Source organism: Indicator indicator, chromosome 19 (assembly GCF_027791375.1).
Source record: "Indicator indicator isolate 239-I01 chromosome 19, UM_Iind_1.1, whole genome shotgun sequence".
NCBI lineage: Eukaryota > Metazoa > Chordata > Aves > Piciformes > Indicatoridae > Indicator > Indicator indicator.
Window position 1 is genome coordinate 19049398 of NC_072028.1, and position 17674 is coordinate 19067071.

Genomic DNA, 17674 nt, shown 5'->3' on the forward strand with positions numbered 1-17674 from the left:
GGTTGAGGCTCCATCCCTGGAGGTGTTTAAGGCCAGGCTGGATGAGGCTCTGGCCAGGCTGCTGTAGTGTGAGGTGTCCCTGCCCATGGCAGGGGGGTTGGAACTGGCTGATCCTTGAGTTCCCTTCCAACCCTGACTGATTCTATGATTCTATGATTCAGACTGGAGAGAATGAGGAAATGTTTGACTCCGAGGGTTGTGAAACACCAGCCCAGGTTGCCCCGAGAGATGATGGATGCCCCATCCCTGGAAGCGTTCCAGGGCAGGTTGTTTGGGGCTCTGAGTAACCTGCTCTAGCTGTAGATGCACTTGCTGACTGCAGGGGTGTTGGACTGGATGACTTTTAAAGACCCCTTTCAACCCAAACCAGTCTGTGTGAGTCTTTTAGCAGAGATTTTCTTTTCAAGGCAATGAAACCCATGAAAGTGACTAAGATTTTCAGCTCTAATCAGCCACTTGTGTTTGAGTCATGCAGGCACTCCAAGAGACTGTAGCATTTTGGTTAATTTCCAGCCTTACAAATTAATGTGTGTGGGTTTGTTTCATGGGAACTGTACCCTGGACACCACCATCCAGCAGCTGACGTGCCCAGCTGCTGCTAGGTGAGCAGAACAAGCTGTCTGCCCTGGGACTGCATCTGGGGAGAGCCTTTTTTTAGTGGCAGGAGAAAAGAATACATGAGAAACAAAGGGGGTTGTGAGAATACAGGCAACAGGGTGCAGGGATTTCTGCCTTTACCATTCTTTTACTAGTTCCCTGTCCGTGGTGTGTCACACAACCAAACCTGCACATTTGTTGCTTTATTTTTTTCCCTCTCCTACACATGACTGTGGTGATAACCAAGATACCTGCCAAAATCTAAAAGGAGGAGGAAGCTGATTTGATTTCAGCTCATGCCCTCAATGTCTTACCATTTGCTTCTGGCAATTAGCAAATCATTCATCTGAGTGCTGGGTGAGTTTTTCCCTGTCTCTCTAGGAGCTCAATATTGCAGAGACTACAAATAGAAATCAGATTATCTAGGAAATGGGCAAAAAGTTAAATATTCTCTCATTCAAAAGGGGACATTTCTGAGTGATTCATACTGTTAGCAGTTTGTGCAAAAAAACCCCTCTAAAAACCTGAAAGACTCTCTTCTCCCCAGAAAAGGAAGGAGTATTTGTTTATTTTAATGGTTTGCTTTGAAAATGGAACTAAAAGAAAGAACAAGAGGTTAAAAACCTGCTTAAATGACTTGCGTTGATGGGAACCAGGGGGCCAAGAAGCAGAAGGAAGTTTGTCTCTCTGAAAAACCAGCTGTGTAAGTATTGCTGTGCTGCAAGCTGTGGGGAGTTATCCATGTCCTAAACCTGCCCTGTGAGGGTGAAAAATCAGAGCCTCCCTTGGCTCTCTTGCCAAGCCTAGGACACCAGCACTCCAGCACAATGAGGCAAGGGCATTCAATCTAGCAGATGCAAATCATAGAATCAAGCACTTTGGAAGTGACTCTTGAAGGTCAGCTTGTCCAACCTCCCTGCAGTCAGCAGGGACATCTCCAACCAGATCAGGTTGCTCAGGGCCCCATCAGGCTTGCTCTTAAATGTCTCCAGGGATGGAGCCTCCACCACATCTGTGGGCAACCTGTTCCGGTATTTCAGCATCCTCATTGTAAAGAACTTCCTCTCAATGTCCAATCTAAATCTGCCCTGCTCTAGTTTCAAACCATTATTCCTCATCCTATCACTCCAAGTCCCTCCCCAGCCTTCCTGTATGTCCCCTTCAGGTGACATGGAGGTCTCCATGGAGCCTTTAACTCTTCAGGCTAAACAATCCCAGCTCTTCCAGCCTGACTTTATAGGAGAGGTGCTCCAGCCCTCTGATCATCTTTGTGGATACCTTAATAGATTTGGAGGTGCCATCCCTCCTAGCAGCCAAGTTAGGCTGTAATTAAACCTGTCTTCTCTTTTCTTCAATGTATTTGTGGGCAGAGTGATATTTTCAAGATCAAGTCATCCATCCTCCCTCAAAAAAAAAAAAATTGAGGGTTTAGATGCCATTTATTAAGGATTTGGCACTTGAAAATGTTTAGTACTGTACTAAATGTCTGTTTTATTTAAGGTGATGTCTGTGCTTAGAAACCAACTGTTGGATTAGGCTTAGTAAATCAGTGTGCTGCAGATCAGTTGCTCTGTAAACAGGCATTTTATTGTGTTGCAATCTTGCTCAGGGATTTTATGAGCTCTGAAAGAGATTTTCTTTTGCAGGTATGTGGCTCGAGAGTCTATCCATCTCTGACAAAGCAGAGAAGTCATTGATTAGGTTGCCTTAACCACCCCAGAAGCAGCCCCACCCATTAGCCCAGCTGGATACAGAGGGGGAAAAACATAATCCCCATGTCCAGAACTGAGTTGCAGAAGGCTGTGCAGTGTCCTCCAACCCCTTTGCAGAGGACAGACAGAGTAAGCAGCTTCTTCTTAGGCTTCTCCTGTACTCCATGGACTTTGGAGATTTTGTTTCTTTTGTTGCAGGTTAAAAAACTGCCTGGATATGCAGGCTCAAGGAGTGGTGGTGAATGGAGTTCAACCCAGTCAGTGGCCAGTCAATAGTTATGTTCCCCAAGGTTCAGTACTATGGCAAGGTCTGGTTAATGGTCTGGATGAGGGGATTGAGGGCACCCTCAGAGTTTGCATGTTGGAGGAAGGAGTGTTGATCTGCTTGAGGGCAAGGAGGTTCTACAGAGGAATCTGGAAATGCTGGATCAATAGGCCAAGTCCAATGGAATGAGGTTCAAGAAGACCAAGTGCAGAGTCCTGCCCCAGGGTCACAACAATTCCGTGAATGCTCCAGGCTTAGGGAAGAGTGGCAGGGAACAGCCTGGCAGAAAAAGACCTGGGGGAAGACAAGAGGAAATGGCCTCAAGAAGACATTTAGGTTGGATATTAGGAAAAACATCTTCCCTCAAAATGTTGTCAAGCCCTGGAACAGGCTTCCCACGGCAGTGGTGGAGTGGAGTCACCATCCTTGGAGGGATTGAAGAGTTGTGTAGATATGGTCACATGGCACTGCTGGTTGGACTTGATGATTTTAAAGGCCTCTTCCAACTGAAGCAATTCTCTGACTCATGATCATGAGAACATTGCACCTTTATGGTGCATTTTTGCTATTAATTTCTTTAACATCTATAGCAGGAAGGGCTGAGGCTGAGTGGATCCAGAGGAGGGCCAGGAAAATGATCAGGGGATTGTTCAGCCTGGAGAAGAGAAGGCTCCAGAGAGACCTAATAACAACCTTCCAGTACCTGAAGGGGGCTTACAAGAAGGATGAAGAGAGACTGTTAGCAAAGGCCAGCAGGGACAGGACAAGGGACAATGGCTTCAAACTAGAGTAGAGCAGATTTAGATTGGATGTTAGGAACACGTTCTGCACCATGAGGTTAGTGGAACACTGGAACAGGTTGCCCAGGGGCTCCATCCCTGGAGATATTCAAGGTGAGGCTTGACAGGGCACTGGGCATCCTGATCTAGCTGAGGATGTCCCTGCTGACTGCACAGGGGGTTGGACTGGATGACCTTTGGAGGTCCCTTCCAACCCAGACCACTCTGTGATTCTGTAAGCCTCAATGATGCTCAGCTCAGCTCAGCTCGTTGGCAGTATCTGGATCCCAGTTCCAGAGCTGTGTGACAAAGCAGAGCTGACAGCCTGAGATGCCATATTGCAGTTGTTGATGAATGAACAAGCAAATGTGTGGTTCTCTGCAGGTGCCAGTTTACTACCCCAGCTCTTTTCTCAAAGTGACATTTATTTCTCACTAGTGAGAGCTCAGAGTGGGTTTTCCAGCAGCTCCCGGATTATTTGTTTCATTTTTATCCATATTCAGTTGCTGCTCTTGGTGCCCTTGATGATTAGAACTGGGTGTTTTGTTCTGTCAAATCCTTCACTGCATGGAAATTACTTAGGTTGTTTTGAAACTCCTGATGAAATACAGCATCTGCTCTGCATCAGGGATGGTTTGTAGATTGGGACTTTAGGAGGAGGAAAGGTCTTCACCATGCTATTCCTGAGCCATACCTGCAGTTGTAGGTAGGAAATGAGGTTGCATGGAGGCTTGCACAGGGCAGGCTGGAGGTGGATAGGAGCTGGTACTTCATAACTGTGCCTGCAGAATAGATCAGTTTGCCAAGGGAGAGAGGAGCTGAACTGGCCTTGAAATATAGCAGCAAGTGGATAAAAATGAGGAACTAGGCAAATAATGTGTGATGTTGTAATGGCTTCCATCTTTGTGGTAGATATTGATTCCCTCAGAGCTGTGCTGCAGGAAGAGAGCCATGCAAATGAGGGGGTTTAATCATCCCTGCCCAGACAGAGTGCCCATGAGGGTTTTATTGGCTGCACAAGCAAAAGCAGGAATGCTGCTGTTAGCAGGAGTTAGCACCCAGTGAAGCCCCAGCATGCACTGATGGGCCTTGTGCACATGCCCTGTGCACAGGAACAAGGGCCACGGGCCATGGGGGCTGCTGGGCTCGCTCTCACGAGCTGCTGAGCCTGAGCTATCAGTGGAGAAGAGTTTTCCCTCAGGAAAGTTCACACAAAAAGCCTTTCTTCAAGGACCATGATGAGTATGAAACAGTGGTAGAGGTTCTCCTGGCTCTGCCAGGAGAAATGGGAATGGATCCCTTAGAGAACACCAGCAGCCAGGATGGGATCGCAGCGGGCAGAGATACCTTTGGCTGCTGCATCCATACCCCAGTGGTGATGATTTTGACCTTCAGAGACTCTCTTTAGCAAGTTTAATAGCTTCCTTGCATCCTTTTAACGAGGTTTATTACTGCTACAAGGACAGCACAACTGTATTGCAGGTCACTGAAGAGAGAAGAGTCTCCTTCCCAGCACAGCTCTCAGCACTGCTTCCTCCAGCAGCTGTGGCAGCTGCCAGTCTGCAGGACATCTGCATTTGGCTGGCACAAGCTGTTTGGAGCAGGTCCAAGCTTTTTTGGACTTGTTGCTCCCCAAGATGTGCTGCCCACCTGTGGGATTCAGCATCGTGGTGAATCCATTAGGAGTTAGTATTCCTTGCTCACCATCCTGGATTCCTCCCTGCTCCCTTTTTCCTTTGCAATCAGAGCTGGAATAAACTTCACCATGCAGACACCATTCTGTGGAGGGATGAAGATTGCTCCCACCTGAACTTCACATCTCCTAGCATGGTAGGAAGGGTTCTGGTGAGCAGATCTGCTTGTAAACTTTACACCCTGGGCTGTGCTGTGGCTGTAAGAAAATGTGGCACCTTGCTGAGGGTGTAATTGTCTCTGAGAGAGCCACCAGCCAGTCTTATGGGGATACCAAGGGGCTTCCATATCAAGGAGGAGAAGAAAGAAGTGAAGATCTCCTGCTGGTCTTCCCCACCATAGAAACACAGAAACTTAGAATGCATGGGGGATGGAATAAAGCTGGAAGTGGGGAGATTCAGACTGGACATGAGGAAGAAGTTCTTCCCCATGAGAGTGGTGAGAGCCTGGAATGGGTTGTCCAGGGAGGTGGTTGAGGCTCCATCCCTGGAGGTGTTTAAGGCCAGGCTGGATGAGGCTCTGGCCAGCCTGATGTAGTGTGAGGTGTCCCTGCCCATGGCAGGGGGGTTGGAACTAGATGATCCTTGTGGTCCCTTCCAACCCTGACTGATTCTATGATTGGGATTGACAGGGAGCCTCAAAGCTCATCTTCTCCAACCCCCCATAGTGGAAGGTCACCTAAAGGACCATCCTTAGTGATGCTGAAACCACAGATGTGCATAGCTAAGACACTTATTTCCTGATTTGGGCAGCAGGAGTCCTACCTGCCAGGGGAACCAGGACTTCATGGTTTCTCTGTGTGTTTCTGCAGGCAGAGAAGGTACATCTTGGCCTTCCTGTGTGATGCTGTAGCAACTTCACAGGGACTTCTTGTGTAGGAAGGGAAGAACCTTGAAGCAGTATGACTCAAGGAGTGTGTTTTATCCTGGACCTGCCAGATTCACCATTTCTGTTTGTATTGAAGGTCAGTTCAGTTTACCTTGAGAAATCAGTTTTTTTCAGGTTCCTGGCTCACAATGAGGAGTCTCCTGCTCCAGTGCTCCAGAGCCAAGTGCACAGTGCAGAACAGACAGCTTTGGCCACCAGCATCTCCAGTGAACACAGGCTTATGGCTCAAAAACTGGATCTGGGCAGTGTCTCCATTAGTGAGAATGCAGATGGCTTAGCAAGGTGAGGGGCTGCAGGTTGAGCCATGAAAAACACTAACGTTCAGTGGGTCTGGATACAAGTTGGCTGTGCAGCTCTGCTGCTGCTCACCTTGTCTTGCTGAGCAACATTAGCCATGGTGACCATGCAGACATAGAAGTGAAACCATCCCTGTCTTGGTCATGATTTGCCTAAATCCAGAGGATGGCTGTGCACGGAGCAAGAAGGAGCTGCACCCTGGGTTTAGGTTTCCCCATCCTTGAGGACACTAGAATTCAGCCTTCAAACTGGTGAACTGCTGAGAGCAAGGGCAAGTAGGGGTAAAGAGATTGTCTCCTAGAGTCTGTTACAATCCCAAATCACACACCATAGGTGATGAGGTTTTTAATAATACAAAATCTATATGTAAAAACTTAATGCAAAATCCTCCTTTGGCTTCTCTTTCTGGGCTATTCTTTGTCCCTATTTTTAATTCTCTGTGGTACCAGCACTTCAGAGGAGAACATGATTCACTGCTGGGCTTTCAGAATCCCTCACTGTGCTCCCCAAGTGCTTGATGATGGAGCATATGCCAGGGGAACAATAAAGTCATTCATTTTGCTTTGGAGAAGGCAGCAGTTCTCTCCTTTTCAGAAGCCCCCATGGGAGCTGTTCCCTGTAGGTCTTTTAATGTAAATCATTGTGCTCCAGTGCTGGAGTTGTCCCAGTTACCATATGGACTCTGCAAAACTGCTCCTGCTCCATGTACCTTGGGTTTTGGGAGGAACCTCTGTCTGGAGTGAATGGTGAACCCTGCAGCAGCTTGTGCAATGGATTGTCTTCTGTGCAGTTTCTCACAGGTCAGAGGACACCAGGCTGGGTGGGACTGCTGATCTCCATCAGGGTAGGCAAGTTCTGCAGAGGGATCTGGACAAGCTGGATAGATGAGCCAAGGTCAGTTGGATGAGGTTCAACAAGGCCAAGTGCCAGGCCCTGCAGATGAGCTACAGCAACTCCACACAATGTTCCAGGCTTGAGGAGGAGTGGCTGGAAAGCTGCCTGGTGGAAAAGGACCTGGGAGTGTTGGTCAACAGACAGCTGAAGATGAGCCAAGAGTGTGCTCAGGCTTGTATCATCACTAGTGTGGCCAGCTGGGGTAAGGCAGTGCTTGCTCCCCTGTACTGGACACACCTCAAATCCTGGGTTCAGTTTTGGGTCTCTCACTCCAAGAAGGACATTGAGGCACTGGAGCAGGTCCAGAGCAGGACAACGAAGCTGGTGAAGGGTCTAGAGCACAAGTCTTGTGAGGAGCAGCTGAGGGCACGGGGATGGTTTAGCCTGGAGAAGAGGACTTTCTTGCTCTCTACCTGAAAGGAGGATATAGGGAGGTGGGAGCTGGTCTCTTCTCACAAAGAACAAGTGATAGGACAAGACCGACCAGCCTCAAGTTGCACAAGGGGATGTTTAGTTGGACATGAGGAGCAATTTCTTCCCCAAAAGTGTTGTCAAGCCCTGGAATGCTGCCCAGGGCGGTGGTGGAGTCCCCATCCCTGGATGGATTGAAAAGCTGTGCAGATGTGGTGCTGAGGGACAATGGTTTAGCAGTGACCTGGTGGTGCTGAGTTGATGGTTGGATGTGGTGATCCAAAAGGTCACCTCCAACCAAAATCATTCTATGGTTCTCTGATCCCTTTCCATAGGTGGTACTCCCTGCCCTGCTGGAAAAAGGCAGAGCTGAAGGAAGAGTTCCTGCTGGGTGACTGAAGACCCTCAACCTGTTCATGGGTTGTACTGAATTTTCTGCAGGGCAGGTGTGCCTGTGTCCAGTACATGAACCTTTGAATCCTACTGAAGCACTCCACGAAATACAATTTCTTTCATGCAGGAAGAAGGGACATTTGGCAGGAGATGAGGAGCATCCTTTAAAGAGCAAGAGCAAGGTGGGCTGCAGGGGCCTGACTGCCAGCTTGCCATGGCTAAAGAAATGAGAGCCAAAGCAGACATATGTTATGAACATTTGTCTGCCTGTGTCCTTGGAAGCTGCACTTGGCTGGATGCCCTTCTGCTGTGGCCAGCCTTGGCATATGGTTTGTGCTGTTTCTTCGTGTGTGGCACCTCAGATTTTGGAAGTCCTTTTTCACTATCTACCATTTTGGGTTATTTTCTAAGGGAGTGGGTAGGTGAAAGAGGTGCTTGGGTAGGTTTCAGGAAGGTTTTAGGGTTCACAGAAGAATATGATGATGGGCTTGGAAAGTTGCTGAGTTCTTTACAATTAGAGTTATTCAGCTCCTGGCTGGCATCCAGTATTTGATATTTCTCTTGCTCTGCCTGGAATTACTCCTCTCACTCTGGGTTTGTGTAAAAATGGTTCTTTGAGTTCCAAAACTAATGATCAAGAGTGACAATCTGTGGCCCCTTAGTAGGCATCTGGATGTACATTTCCACTTCTGAGGTGCAGAGATAACACAGTGCTGTTGCTGCTGGGACTAGAAGCTGTATCATCTGATATAATGACACTTCCCAGCTGCACATGTTGGGTTTTAGTCTTTCCTAAATGAAAACAACTTTTGCAGGTGTCTAATGCTAGAGGATAATTAGTTTCCATGCTCACTGGAAGCCTTGTAGCAAAGCTAAAATGATGAATAGAAGATGGAAATAAAAGTAGTGCATGATTTCAGACAGAACTCCGTTTTCTGTGCTGGTGAAGCAACTAAGCTGTGTGGCTGCTGATGCAAACCTTTCATCTGCCCAAGAAAAAGGAGTATTATCTTCAGCTGAAGCTGATCAGGTGTTGAGTGGTGTTTGAGCAGCACATCCAGGCAGTTATTTGCATGAGAAATACACTGTGAAGATGAGCCCTTGATGTATTTGCAAATTCCTAAATCCCATTATGCTTTTGATTGCATCGCCTGTTGGGAGAGCCTGGAATGCCTTGGCTGAGCTGGAGCACAAGAAGGGAATTTTGTGCTCTGCTCCTCCAGGTTAGCTTTCCCACTCTGAGACAACTTTTCTGCTCCTCTCTGTAACTGAAAAAAGGCCTGGAGAAACATGTTAAAGACAGCTGGTCAGAGGCCTGCCTTAGAGAAGAAAGATGCTGGGAAAGAGAGGGGGAAATGCTGGACCATAGCTATATATGGCTGCTTTGGTTGAAAGGGGCCTCTGCATGGCTCCAGTCATTAGTAGTTGGACCATCACTGGATGGTGCCACTTCTAGGACCCAGTAGGTCCCACCCTAGGTCCCAGTACTGGACCAGGACAGCTTTAGCTTTGCCATAGTGAATCCTGAAGGCCTCCTGGGGTATTCTCTGGGTAAACCCTTGCAGTGCTGCACTGCCATTGCTTGGTAAGAGCTAAAGTAAATAATCATTGTGGGAAATGTTGGGAAATACCTTTTTCCTGTTGGAAAATGCTGATTTGCTTAAACTAAGTGTTGGGCTAATTTGAATCAATATAGCTAAGGCTTCTGACCTGAAACCAGAGGGTTGTGTGAGGGATCAGCACCCACCCAGAGACCTGGCTGCTGGGATCACAGAAACTCAGAATGGCAGGGGTCGAAAGGGATCTCTGGACATCATCTAGTCCAATCTCCCTGATAAAGCAGGGTCACCTACAGCAGGCTGCCCAGGATCACAGTGTCCAGGCAGGCTTGGAATCCCTTCAGAAAAGGAGACTCCACAACCTCTCTGGGAAGCCTACTCCAGGGCTCCAGCACCCTCAAAGGAACTTTCTTCCTCATGTCCAGATGGAACTTCCTGGGCTCCAGTTTGTGCTCATTGCCTCTTGTTCTATCACTGGACACCACTGAAAGAGTCTGGCTCCATTCTCTCACACCTCACCCTTTAGCTCTTGCTGAGCATTGATCAGATCCCCCCTGGGGCTGCTCTTCTCCAGGCTAAACAGCCCCAGGGCTCTCAGCCTTTCCTCCTCACAGAGGTGCTTCAGACCCCCCCCTCATTTTCTCTGCAGTCTCCCCTGTTCTCTCTTCAGTAGTTCCTTATCTCTCTTGAACTGGGGAGCCAAGCAGTGGACACAGTATTCCAGCTGTGGCCTCACTAGGGCAGAATAGAGGGGAGGAGAACCTCCCTTGACCACACTTCTTACTGCACCCAGTGATGCTCAGCTTGAGCTCATAGTCCCTGGGCTGTTTGCCCCCCACTGCCATGTGCCTTCTCTATGGTGTTGTCACCTCACCATTCCTTGGGAGACAGTCAGGTAGAGAAGAAAAATACCTCAGAAGTGCTTTGAACTGATGGAAGAGCAGCAGAAAGTCAGTACAGAGACAGGTCTGATAAAAGCCCATTTGCTGGAGAACCTGCAATCAGGCACATGGCAAGGCAAAGGTGTGACTTCCCAGGGATCCTCATTAGCTCATCAAACTGCATCTTGACACTGGCTGGGGTTTGGGGGGGAGAACTGTATTTCTCTGGAGTATGCAGGAGGCACAGTGATTACTCTTGGGCAACCTCCTCTTGCTGGGCATGTGGCAGTAATTATTCTGTGGGCCAATTAATTAAGCCTGCTGAGGAGATGCTCTCACAGCATGGTTGTTGCTCTTTAAACTCCCATGTAGGAGGGAGGAGTGTCCTGCTTTGGGCACTTCTCTTGTTTGAAATAGTTGGATGTGAACCAGCAGGGAAAACTATCTCCCTTTTGCCAAGATGTTTATCTGGTCAAATGGTCTCAGTGTATTTAACTGGTGGTGGGTGGTGAGCAATCAACAACCCTTCTGGTGGCCAAATTAGTTTTTGGCTTGAACTCTGATCTGTCAGAGGATGCTGTAGGTTGAAAGCTGAGCTCTCATCTTTGGCCCATGCTTCTCTTTCCTGAGTGGAAAAAAGAGGATGCCCAAAATATATAATTGCCTTGGAAAATAATCTCAAAGGTTGTACATCCACAGCAAGGTTGGGAATGTGAGATTATGTTGCTTCCTTGGCTGAAAGGCAAAGGCCTGAAACAAACAAAAAGATTGGATTTTCTTTTTTTTTTTTTTTTCTCTTCTTTTGCTTTGGAGAGAGATCAGGCAGATGTGGTTTCTACTGTGCAGAAAGGACTATGTAACACAGGCAGCTTTAATGATTCCTTCAGTTAAAGATGAACTTGGACATGACTATATTCTGCTTAGTTAGCTGGGTTATGGCTTCCCTAAGTCATGTAAGTAGTCATACTCTTAATGTAAGGATGCTCCATCTGGAATGCTGACTCACAGCCAAGGCTTCTGGTAGCTGGAAGGTTTTATTTTAATTTTTTTTTTTTGGTGGTGGTAGTGGTTTTTTTTGTTGTTGTTGTTGTTTGGTTTTGGTTTTTTTTTTTTTTTCTGAAAAACTGAGAACAACTTGTTGCAATTTTCCTTTTCAGTTTGTCATGCCTTTAGGGGATGGTGATTATTTTGGCAGCTGAAAAATATTTGGTTACTCCTGGTCCTCAAAATGTTGTCATGCTGAAGGGCTTTGTGATATGTGACCACTCCAAACTTCTCCTCTGGAGGGATGATAACAGGTTAGGGGTGGCAAGGGTATTCATGGGGAGATGCCACCTCCCATTTCATTTGGCACTGGTGAGGCAGCACCTTGAATACTGGGTTTAGTTTTGGACCCTTCACTAGAGGAAAGAGATTGAGAAGCTGGAGTGTGTCCAGAGAAGGGCAACAAAGGGTAGAGAACAGGTCTGGTGAGAAATGGCTGAGGGAGTTGTTTAGCCTGGTGAAGAGGAGGCTGAGGAGAGATCTCTTTGCTCACTACACCTCCCTAAAAGGAGGTTGCAGTGAGGTGGGGGTTGGTCTCCTCTCCCCCAGTATCAGGTGATAGAATGAGAGGAAATTGCCTGAAAATGTGCCAGGGGAGGTTTAGGTTGCATATGGGGAAAATTTCTTCCCTGCAAGAGTGGTCAGGCATTGGAGCAGGCTGCCCAAGTTGATGGTGGAGTCACCATCCCTGGAGGTGTTCAAGAAATGTGTGGCCATGGCACTTGGGGACATGGTTTAACGGCCATGGTGGTGTTGGGTTGAAGGTTAGACTTGATGATCTTAGAGGGTTTTTCCAACAGCAACAATTCTATGCTTCTGTGAGGTTTGAAAGCCAGATCCTGAATATTTGAATCATAAAAAAAGTCCTGCTGGAGTATCCCATGGGGTGGTTAGGTCCTAACACAGCAAACTACCAGAGCAGCTGGTAAATAGGTTTGTATTGCACATCCTTTGTGTTGTGTGTTCAGCTGTGCAGTGCCCCTGCCAGGCCATAAACCCCTTCCAGCAGTGATGGGGACATGGCCATGTGACAGTGATCTTCCCAGTGGGCACACTTTTGAGGGATGGAAGCATTCCCAAAAAAAGCCTTGGATTGTGCTCATGCACCCCTTGGTTTCTCCTTACAAATTTCCAGCTGAACATGATCATATTTTCTATTAAGTCTGCATATGACTTCAGTAATTTCTTTAATTGGGCTTATTCTTAATGCAAGATGGCTTAAAATTAAAACCAACTTCTCAGCCACATTAACATTCAGGCATAATTAAGTTAAATTAATCTGATGATGGGATGTAAGGCAATAACACCCCTCTTTTGGAAGCAGCAGATCCGTGATTACAATGCAAACCCACCTGGAATACAAGAATAGATTTTCTTCCTCAGCAATGTGCCTGAGGTGCAAACCCAGAACCACTTCAGGAGGTGTTTGTAAACACTCAATGGCTTCTGGAAAAGGTTATCTAAGCAATTTGTGGATGATGCTGATGTAAAAACTACTCGTGTGCATGTGCCTGAGAGCGTGGGTGGACTTCCCAGGCTCTGTGCTGGACCAGCCATGGACTCTGGGTAGACATGGGGCTGTGCTGGAAATGTATCTTCTGGGTTTTGTCTCCCACTCAGATTTTCTTAGCCTGTGAATCTTTCTCAGCTGCTCAGCTGAGGCTCTGTGTTGGCAGTCACAGAGTCACAGAATCATAGAATTCATGGGGCAGGAGAAGACTCTCAGCCTGCAGTCAGCAGGGACATCTCCAACTAGATCAGGTTGCTCAGAGCCTCATCAAGTTTGACCTTGAATGTCTCCAGGGATGGGCTCTCTACCACATCTCTGGGCAACTTGTTCCAGTGTCTCACCACCCTCACAGAGCCTCTTCCTAATGTCCAACCTCAGTCTGCCCTGCTCCTGTTTCAAACCATTGCCCCTTGTCCTGTCACCACAGGTCCTTCTGAACAGGCCCTCCTCAGCCCTCTTGTAGGTCCCCTTCAGTTATTGAAATGCAGCTCTAAGGTCTCCCTGGAGCCTCGATTTCTCCAGGCTGAACAACCCCAGCTCTCTCAACCTGTCTTTGTAGGAGAGGTGCTCCCAATCCCATGCTGCCAAAGCACCATGGACTGTGTGGTTGGCAGCTGACTCCTTGTGGCAGAGTTTCTCATCTGTGTGTCCAGTGGATTTGGCCATGAAGACCTCAAGACAGGGAAACTGAGCTTGCAGTATCCCCAGGGAGTTTTGTAGGGTTCAGTGAAGTAGTTCTAGGGTTTGAGAAAGATGTTAGAGCTCTGAAGGAATGAAGATGAAGGGGAAGCTCACTTTGCAGGGATGCACGTGCTGCCTGCACCTCCCACTGGGGCTTGTGCCAGCATTTGCTGCCAGCAGCTGTTGTGCCACGTATCCTGCATAGTGAAGGTGTCTGAGATGAGAGATGGCTTTTTTTTATCCCATAGAAGACATTAGATACCCCAAAGGGTGTGTGAGAGCTTGGGTGGTACCTTCTCAGCAGCCTGCATCTCACAGGATTGAGATGTTCCTGTTCGCTTCCAGAACCCAGCTTGGGAGTGGCAGGGAAGTGGTCCCCAGTACCATCTCCTGAGGTTTTGCTTTTAAGGAGAGCCTGGGCACAGATGGCATTTGGGGAATTTCCTCTTCAGACATCAGCAGAACACAGTGTTTCTGCATATAGCTAAGGGGTGGGGGGCAAGAGGATGGGGCCAAACCCTTTCCAGTGGTGCCCAGTGACAGAATGACAGTGGGCACAAACTGGAACCCAGGAGGTTCCACCTGATGGGAAGGAAAATCTTCCATGTGAGGGTGCTGGAGCCCTGGAGCAGGCTGCCCAAAGAGGTTGTGGAGTCTCCTCTGTAGAGATTCCAAATACACATTTTGATCCTGGGTAACCTGCTATGGGTACTGTTGCATTAGCAGTGGGGTGGACTAGATGGTCCTCAGAGGTCCCTTCCAACCTACACTGTTCTGGGATTCTGTGATATCTCATTCACACTGAGTGAAAGCTGAAGGTCATGGAGATAGGGAAAACCCCAGGTTGGAGGACTGGGAGCAGACCTGCTGGTCAGGGCACAGGCAAGCAGTGAGGAGGATTTTGGATTCAGGGCAGGGCTGCAGGAGGATGCTACTAATGAAAGCAGGATTGAAAACATTTCTTTCAATAATCTGCTTATGTTGACAGGTCAGCCAGAGCACCAATGAGTTTAGTTAAAGAAATAGCTTTCTAGAGTACAAATGGATTGATAAAGTATAATTCTATTAAGAGATCATTCCAGTGTTTGAATGGCTCTAATGATTGTGTGGGAATCTGAGGCACAAAGAGATTAGCAGCAATCTTTTTTTTTTTTTTCCTGAGTGAGATGCTGTTATATAAACTAAATGTTCATGTATTAAGGAGTTTAAGCAGTAACAGTGCAGTTCTGCCCAGAGGGAGTCCTGAGTAGGAACTGTGGGTGGCCCCAGGGATGCATTGTGGGGAGAACTGGTCCATCTAGGAAAGCAAATGTTGCAATTTTTTGTTCTGAGCAAATGAGAACAAACAAAGGGACAGGCTGCAAGAGCTGGGACTGTTCAGCCTAGAGAACAGAAGGCTGCAAGGAGACCTTACAGCAGCCTTCCAGTACCTGAAGTATGCTACAGCAGAGGGACTTTTTGCAGGGGCTTGTGGTGGCAGGATGAGGGGCAATGGCTGTGAGCTGGAAGAGGGGAGATTGAGACTGCAGCTTAGGATGAAATTCTTGACAGTGAGAGTAGTGAGACACTGGAACAGGTAGCCCAGGGAGGTCGTGAATGCTCCCTCCCTGGAGTTGTTCAGGGCCAGGCTGAGCAACCTGCTCTAGTGGAAGGTGTCCCTACCCAGAGCAGGGGGGTTGGAACTTGATCTTTAAGGTCCCTTCTAACCCAAACTGTTCTGTGATTCTATGAAACACATTTTTGTGTCACACTGGGGTCCTCCTTGGTGTGGTACCACCATTTGAGAGGAAGGCAGAGGAGAGGTGTGCAGGGTCCATCCTTGGAGGGGGTGCAAAAGTGCCCATTTCCCCCTCGTGGAACAGCCCAAATAAGGTGTGAACCCATCCCAGGTGGGCAGACACTGAAGATGCAGAGGAGTGTGAATGTTCTGAGTGGTGCCAACTATTGCCTTCTCCTTTGGCAGTCCCCGTTGGCAGCTGGGGACACTGAGGGGGTGAGTGACATTGCAAGTGGGTATCTGGGGTTAAGCCTTGGGAAATCCTAACTGTTTTCATGTTAAAAATCTTTCTCTCTCTTTTTTTTTCTCCCCTTCCTCCTCATCTCCCTCTTGCAGCAACGTGGACACCAAGGAGCTGTGCGGTGAGTGTGGTCCTTTGGGGCACAAGCAGGTACTACAGGCATGGGTGCTGCAAAGGCTGCATGGCACTCATTACACAGCTGGCAGCTGTGGAGCTGGGGGTGGTGGTGTCTCAGTACTTCTGCTGCTTCACCCCTTATTCCACAGGAAAACTTTCCAAGTTGTCTTCAGTTTCTTGCAACACAAAGAGGGTGAGAGGTGAGCGAAGCACCTGGCTCCCGTTCAATAATAAACTGGAGTTTAATTTCTGGAGATGTCATGGCCTCTGGCTGCACTCTCAAGTTCAATAAACCAGCAGCCCTCTGCAGTACCCAGAACGTATTTCTCCTCAGGCAAAGCTTCCCAGCCTGCTGCCAGAGGCAGACACCACCTCTGCTGCACCTCCCTCGGCTTGCAGAAATTACAGCTGGGAAAGAACAGCTCTGCTGAGGTTTTGTCCCACAGCTTGACTAGAAAGGGAATGTTTCCTGCTGGGATTTCTCAAGGGCCCTGTCTCAGTGGGAGGTGACTTGTGCACAGGGCTCCTGCTGCTCACTTGGGTGTATTTTTCCATGTATGCTGGTACTGGGAAATGTTTCCTGCACCCCACCTTTTCGGAGACGTGTGGCCTTGCTGAGGGCTCACCCATCTCTTCTCCCCTCCAATGCCAGGATGCCGCTTTGGAAAATATTTTACCTTTTACCTTCACCACTTTGCCACTAATTAAAGCCTTCAGAGGTCTGGCTGAGAGCAGGTAATGCAGCCAGAAAGGTTTTTTCCGGGGTGCCTGTGCCAGCACCAGACCATTACTTGTTATTCCCAACACTGACCATGGCAGTCCATGGGTCTGCCCATGCCAGCACGTTGCCTAGAGTTCCTCTTCTCCCACTGGAGAATTACAGAATCACAGAAGGTTTGGGGTTGGAAGGGACTTTTAAAAGTCACCTAGTCCAACCCACTGCAGTCAGCAGGGAAATCTGCAACTAGTGCACGTTGCACATCAGTCTGATAAAAACAGAAAACCACATCGTGATCCCACCTCACCCTCTCATCTGAGAGTGAAGCTGCCAGGAGAAGAGGAAGATAAACTCATCACCTGACACAGGAAGCTGGAGGAAGGATTGAGCAGCACAAGATTCTGCCTAGATCCTTTATCTGCCAAATACCTCCCCTCACCTGCAATTTCTTATTTACTTTCTACTCTTCTGAGTATTAGTTTAGATACACAACCTCGTTTTGGCTACATGGAAGCTATGGTTTCTCTCTTGCAATGAGTTGTGTGTTGTAACATGTTGAGAGCATCTTAAAAGAGATTTTGTGAGCCCTACAGCTTATGTGAGAAGTTTGATATGGCTTAATCCATATCGGGTAGCATCTTAGAAACTTCTGGCTGCCTTTTTTTCCCCCCCCCTGCCAATGAATGCAACAATCATCAGCATCTAAACTGAATTAAACACAGTCATGTAGCTCCTCACCCCTAGAGGAGCTCCCAGTCATAGCTGGGAGCACTTCATGTGCCCAGAAAATGTGAGTACAGCTGCCAGACTATCCCTGCTGCCTTTCAGTTTAAATGAAACACAGACATTGCAGGCTAGTGGTACAAGGTGTCCAGAGAACTGAGGTGTGCTCAACAAACAGGAGATGCACATCGACCCAGTGAAGACAACCAGGGTGATGGGTGATGGCTTTGCTGGGGAGAGGTGGCTGGGGTGCACCACCTCCTCCCACACCAGTGCTGGCTCATGCTGATGCTCATCTCCTGAGCATTGATCCCACTGCTCTCTGCAAACGTGTGGGAGGCAGGAGCAAGAATCATGTAGGACAGGAAGAGCTGATCTGAGAGGTTCCCATGTAGAAACAAGGCTAACCCAGGAGAACTGATTACTGCAGTTAAATCAATGCCATTCTCCTCCCAGGTGCTCCTTGGTCAGTCTTGAGGGCTGTGCTTTGCCCAC

General features: G+C 48.1%; 1 protein-coding gene across 1 annotated transcript in view; it reads left to right on the forward strand.

The window, feature by feature from the left end:
- The window catches only part of NECAB2 (N-terminal EF-hand calcium binding protein 2), a 92379-nt gene that overhangs the window by 51958 nt on the left and 22747 nt on the right, over window positions 1–17674 (forward strand). The window contains exon 4 of the mRNA XM_054389681.1: window positions 15717–15742. Within this exon, the coding sequence (XP_054245656.1) occupies window positions 15717–15742 (26 nt within the window). The remainder of the gene's footprint in view (window positions 1–15716; window positions 15743–17674) is intronic.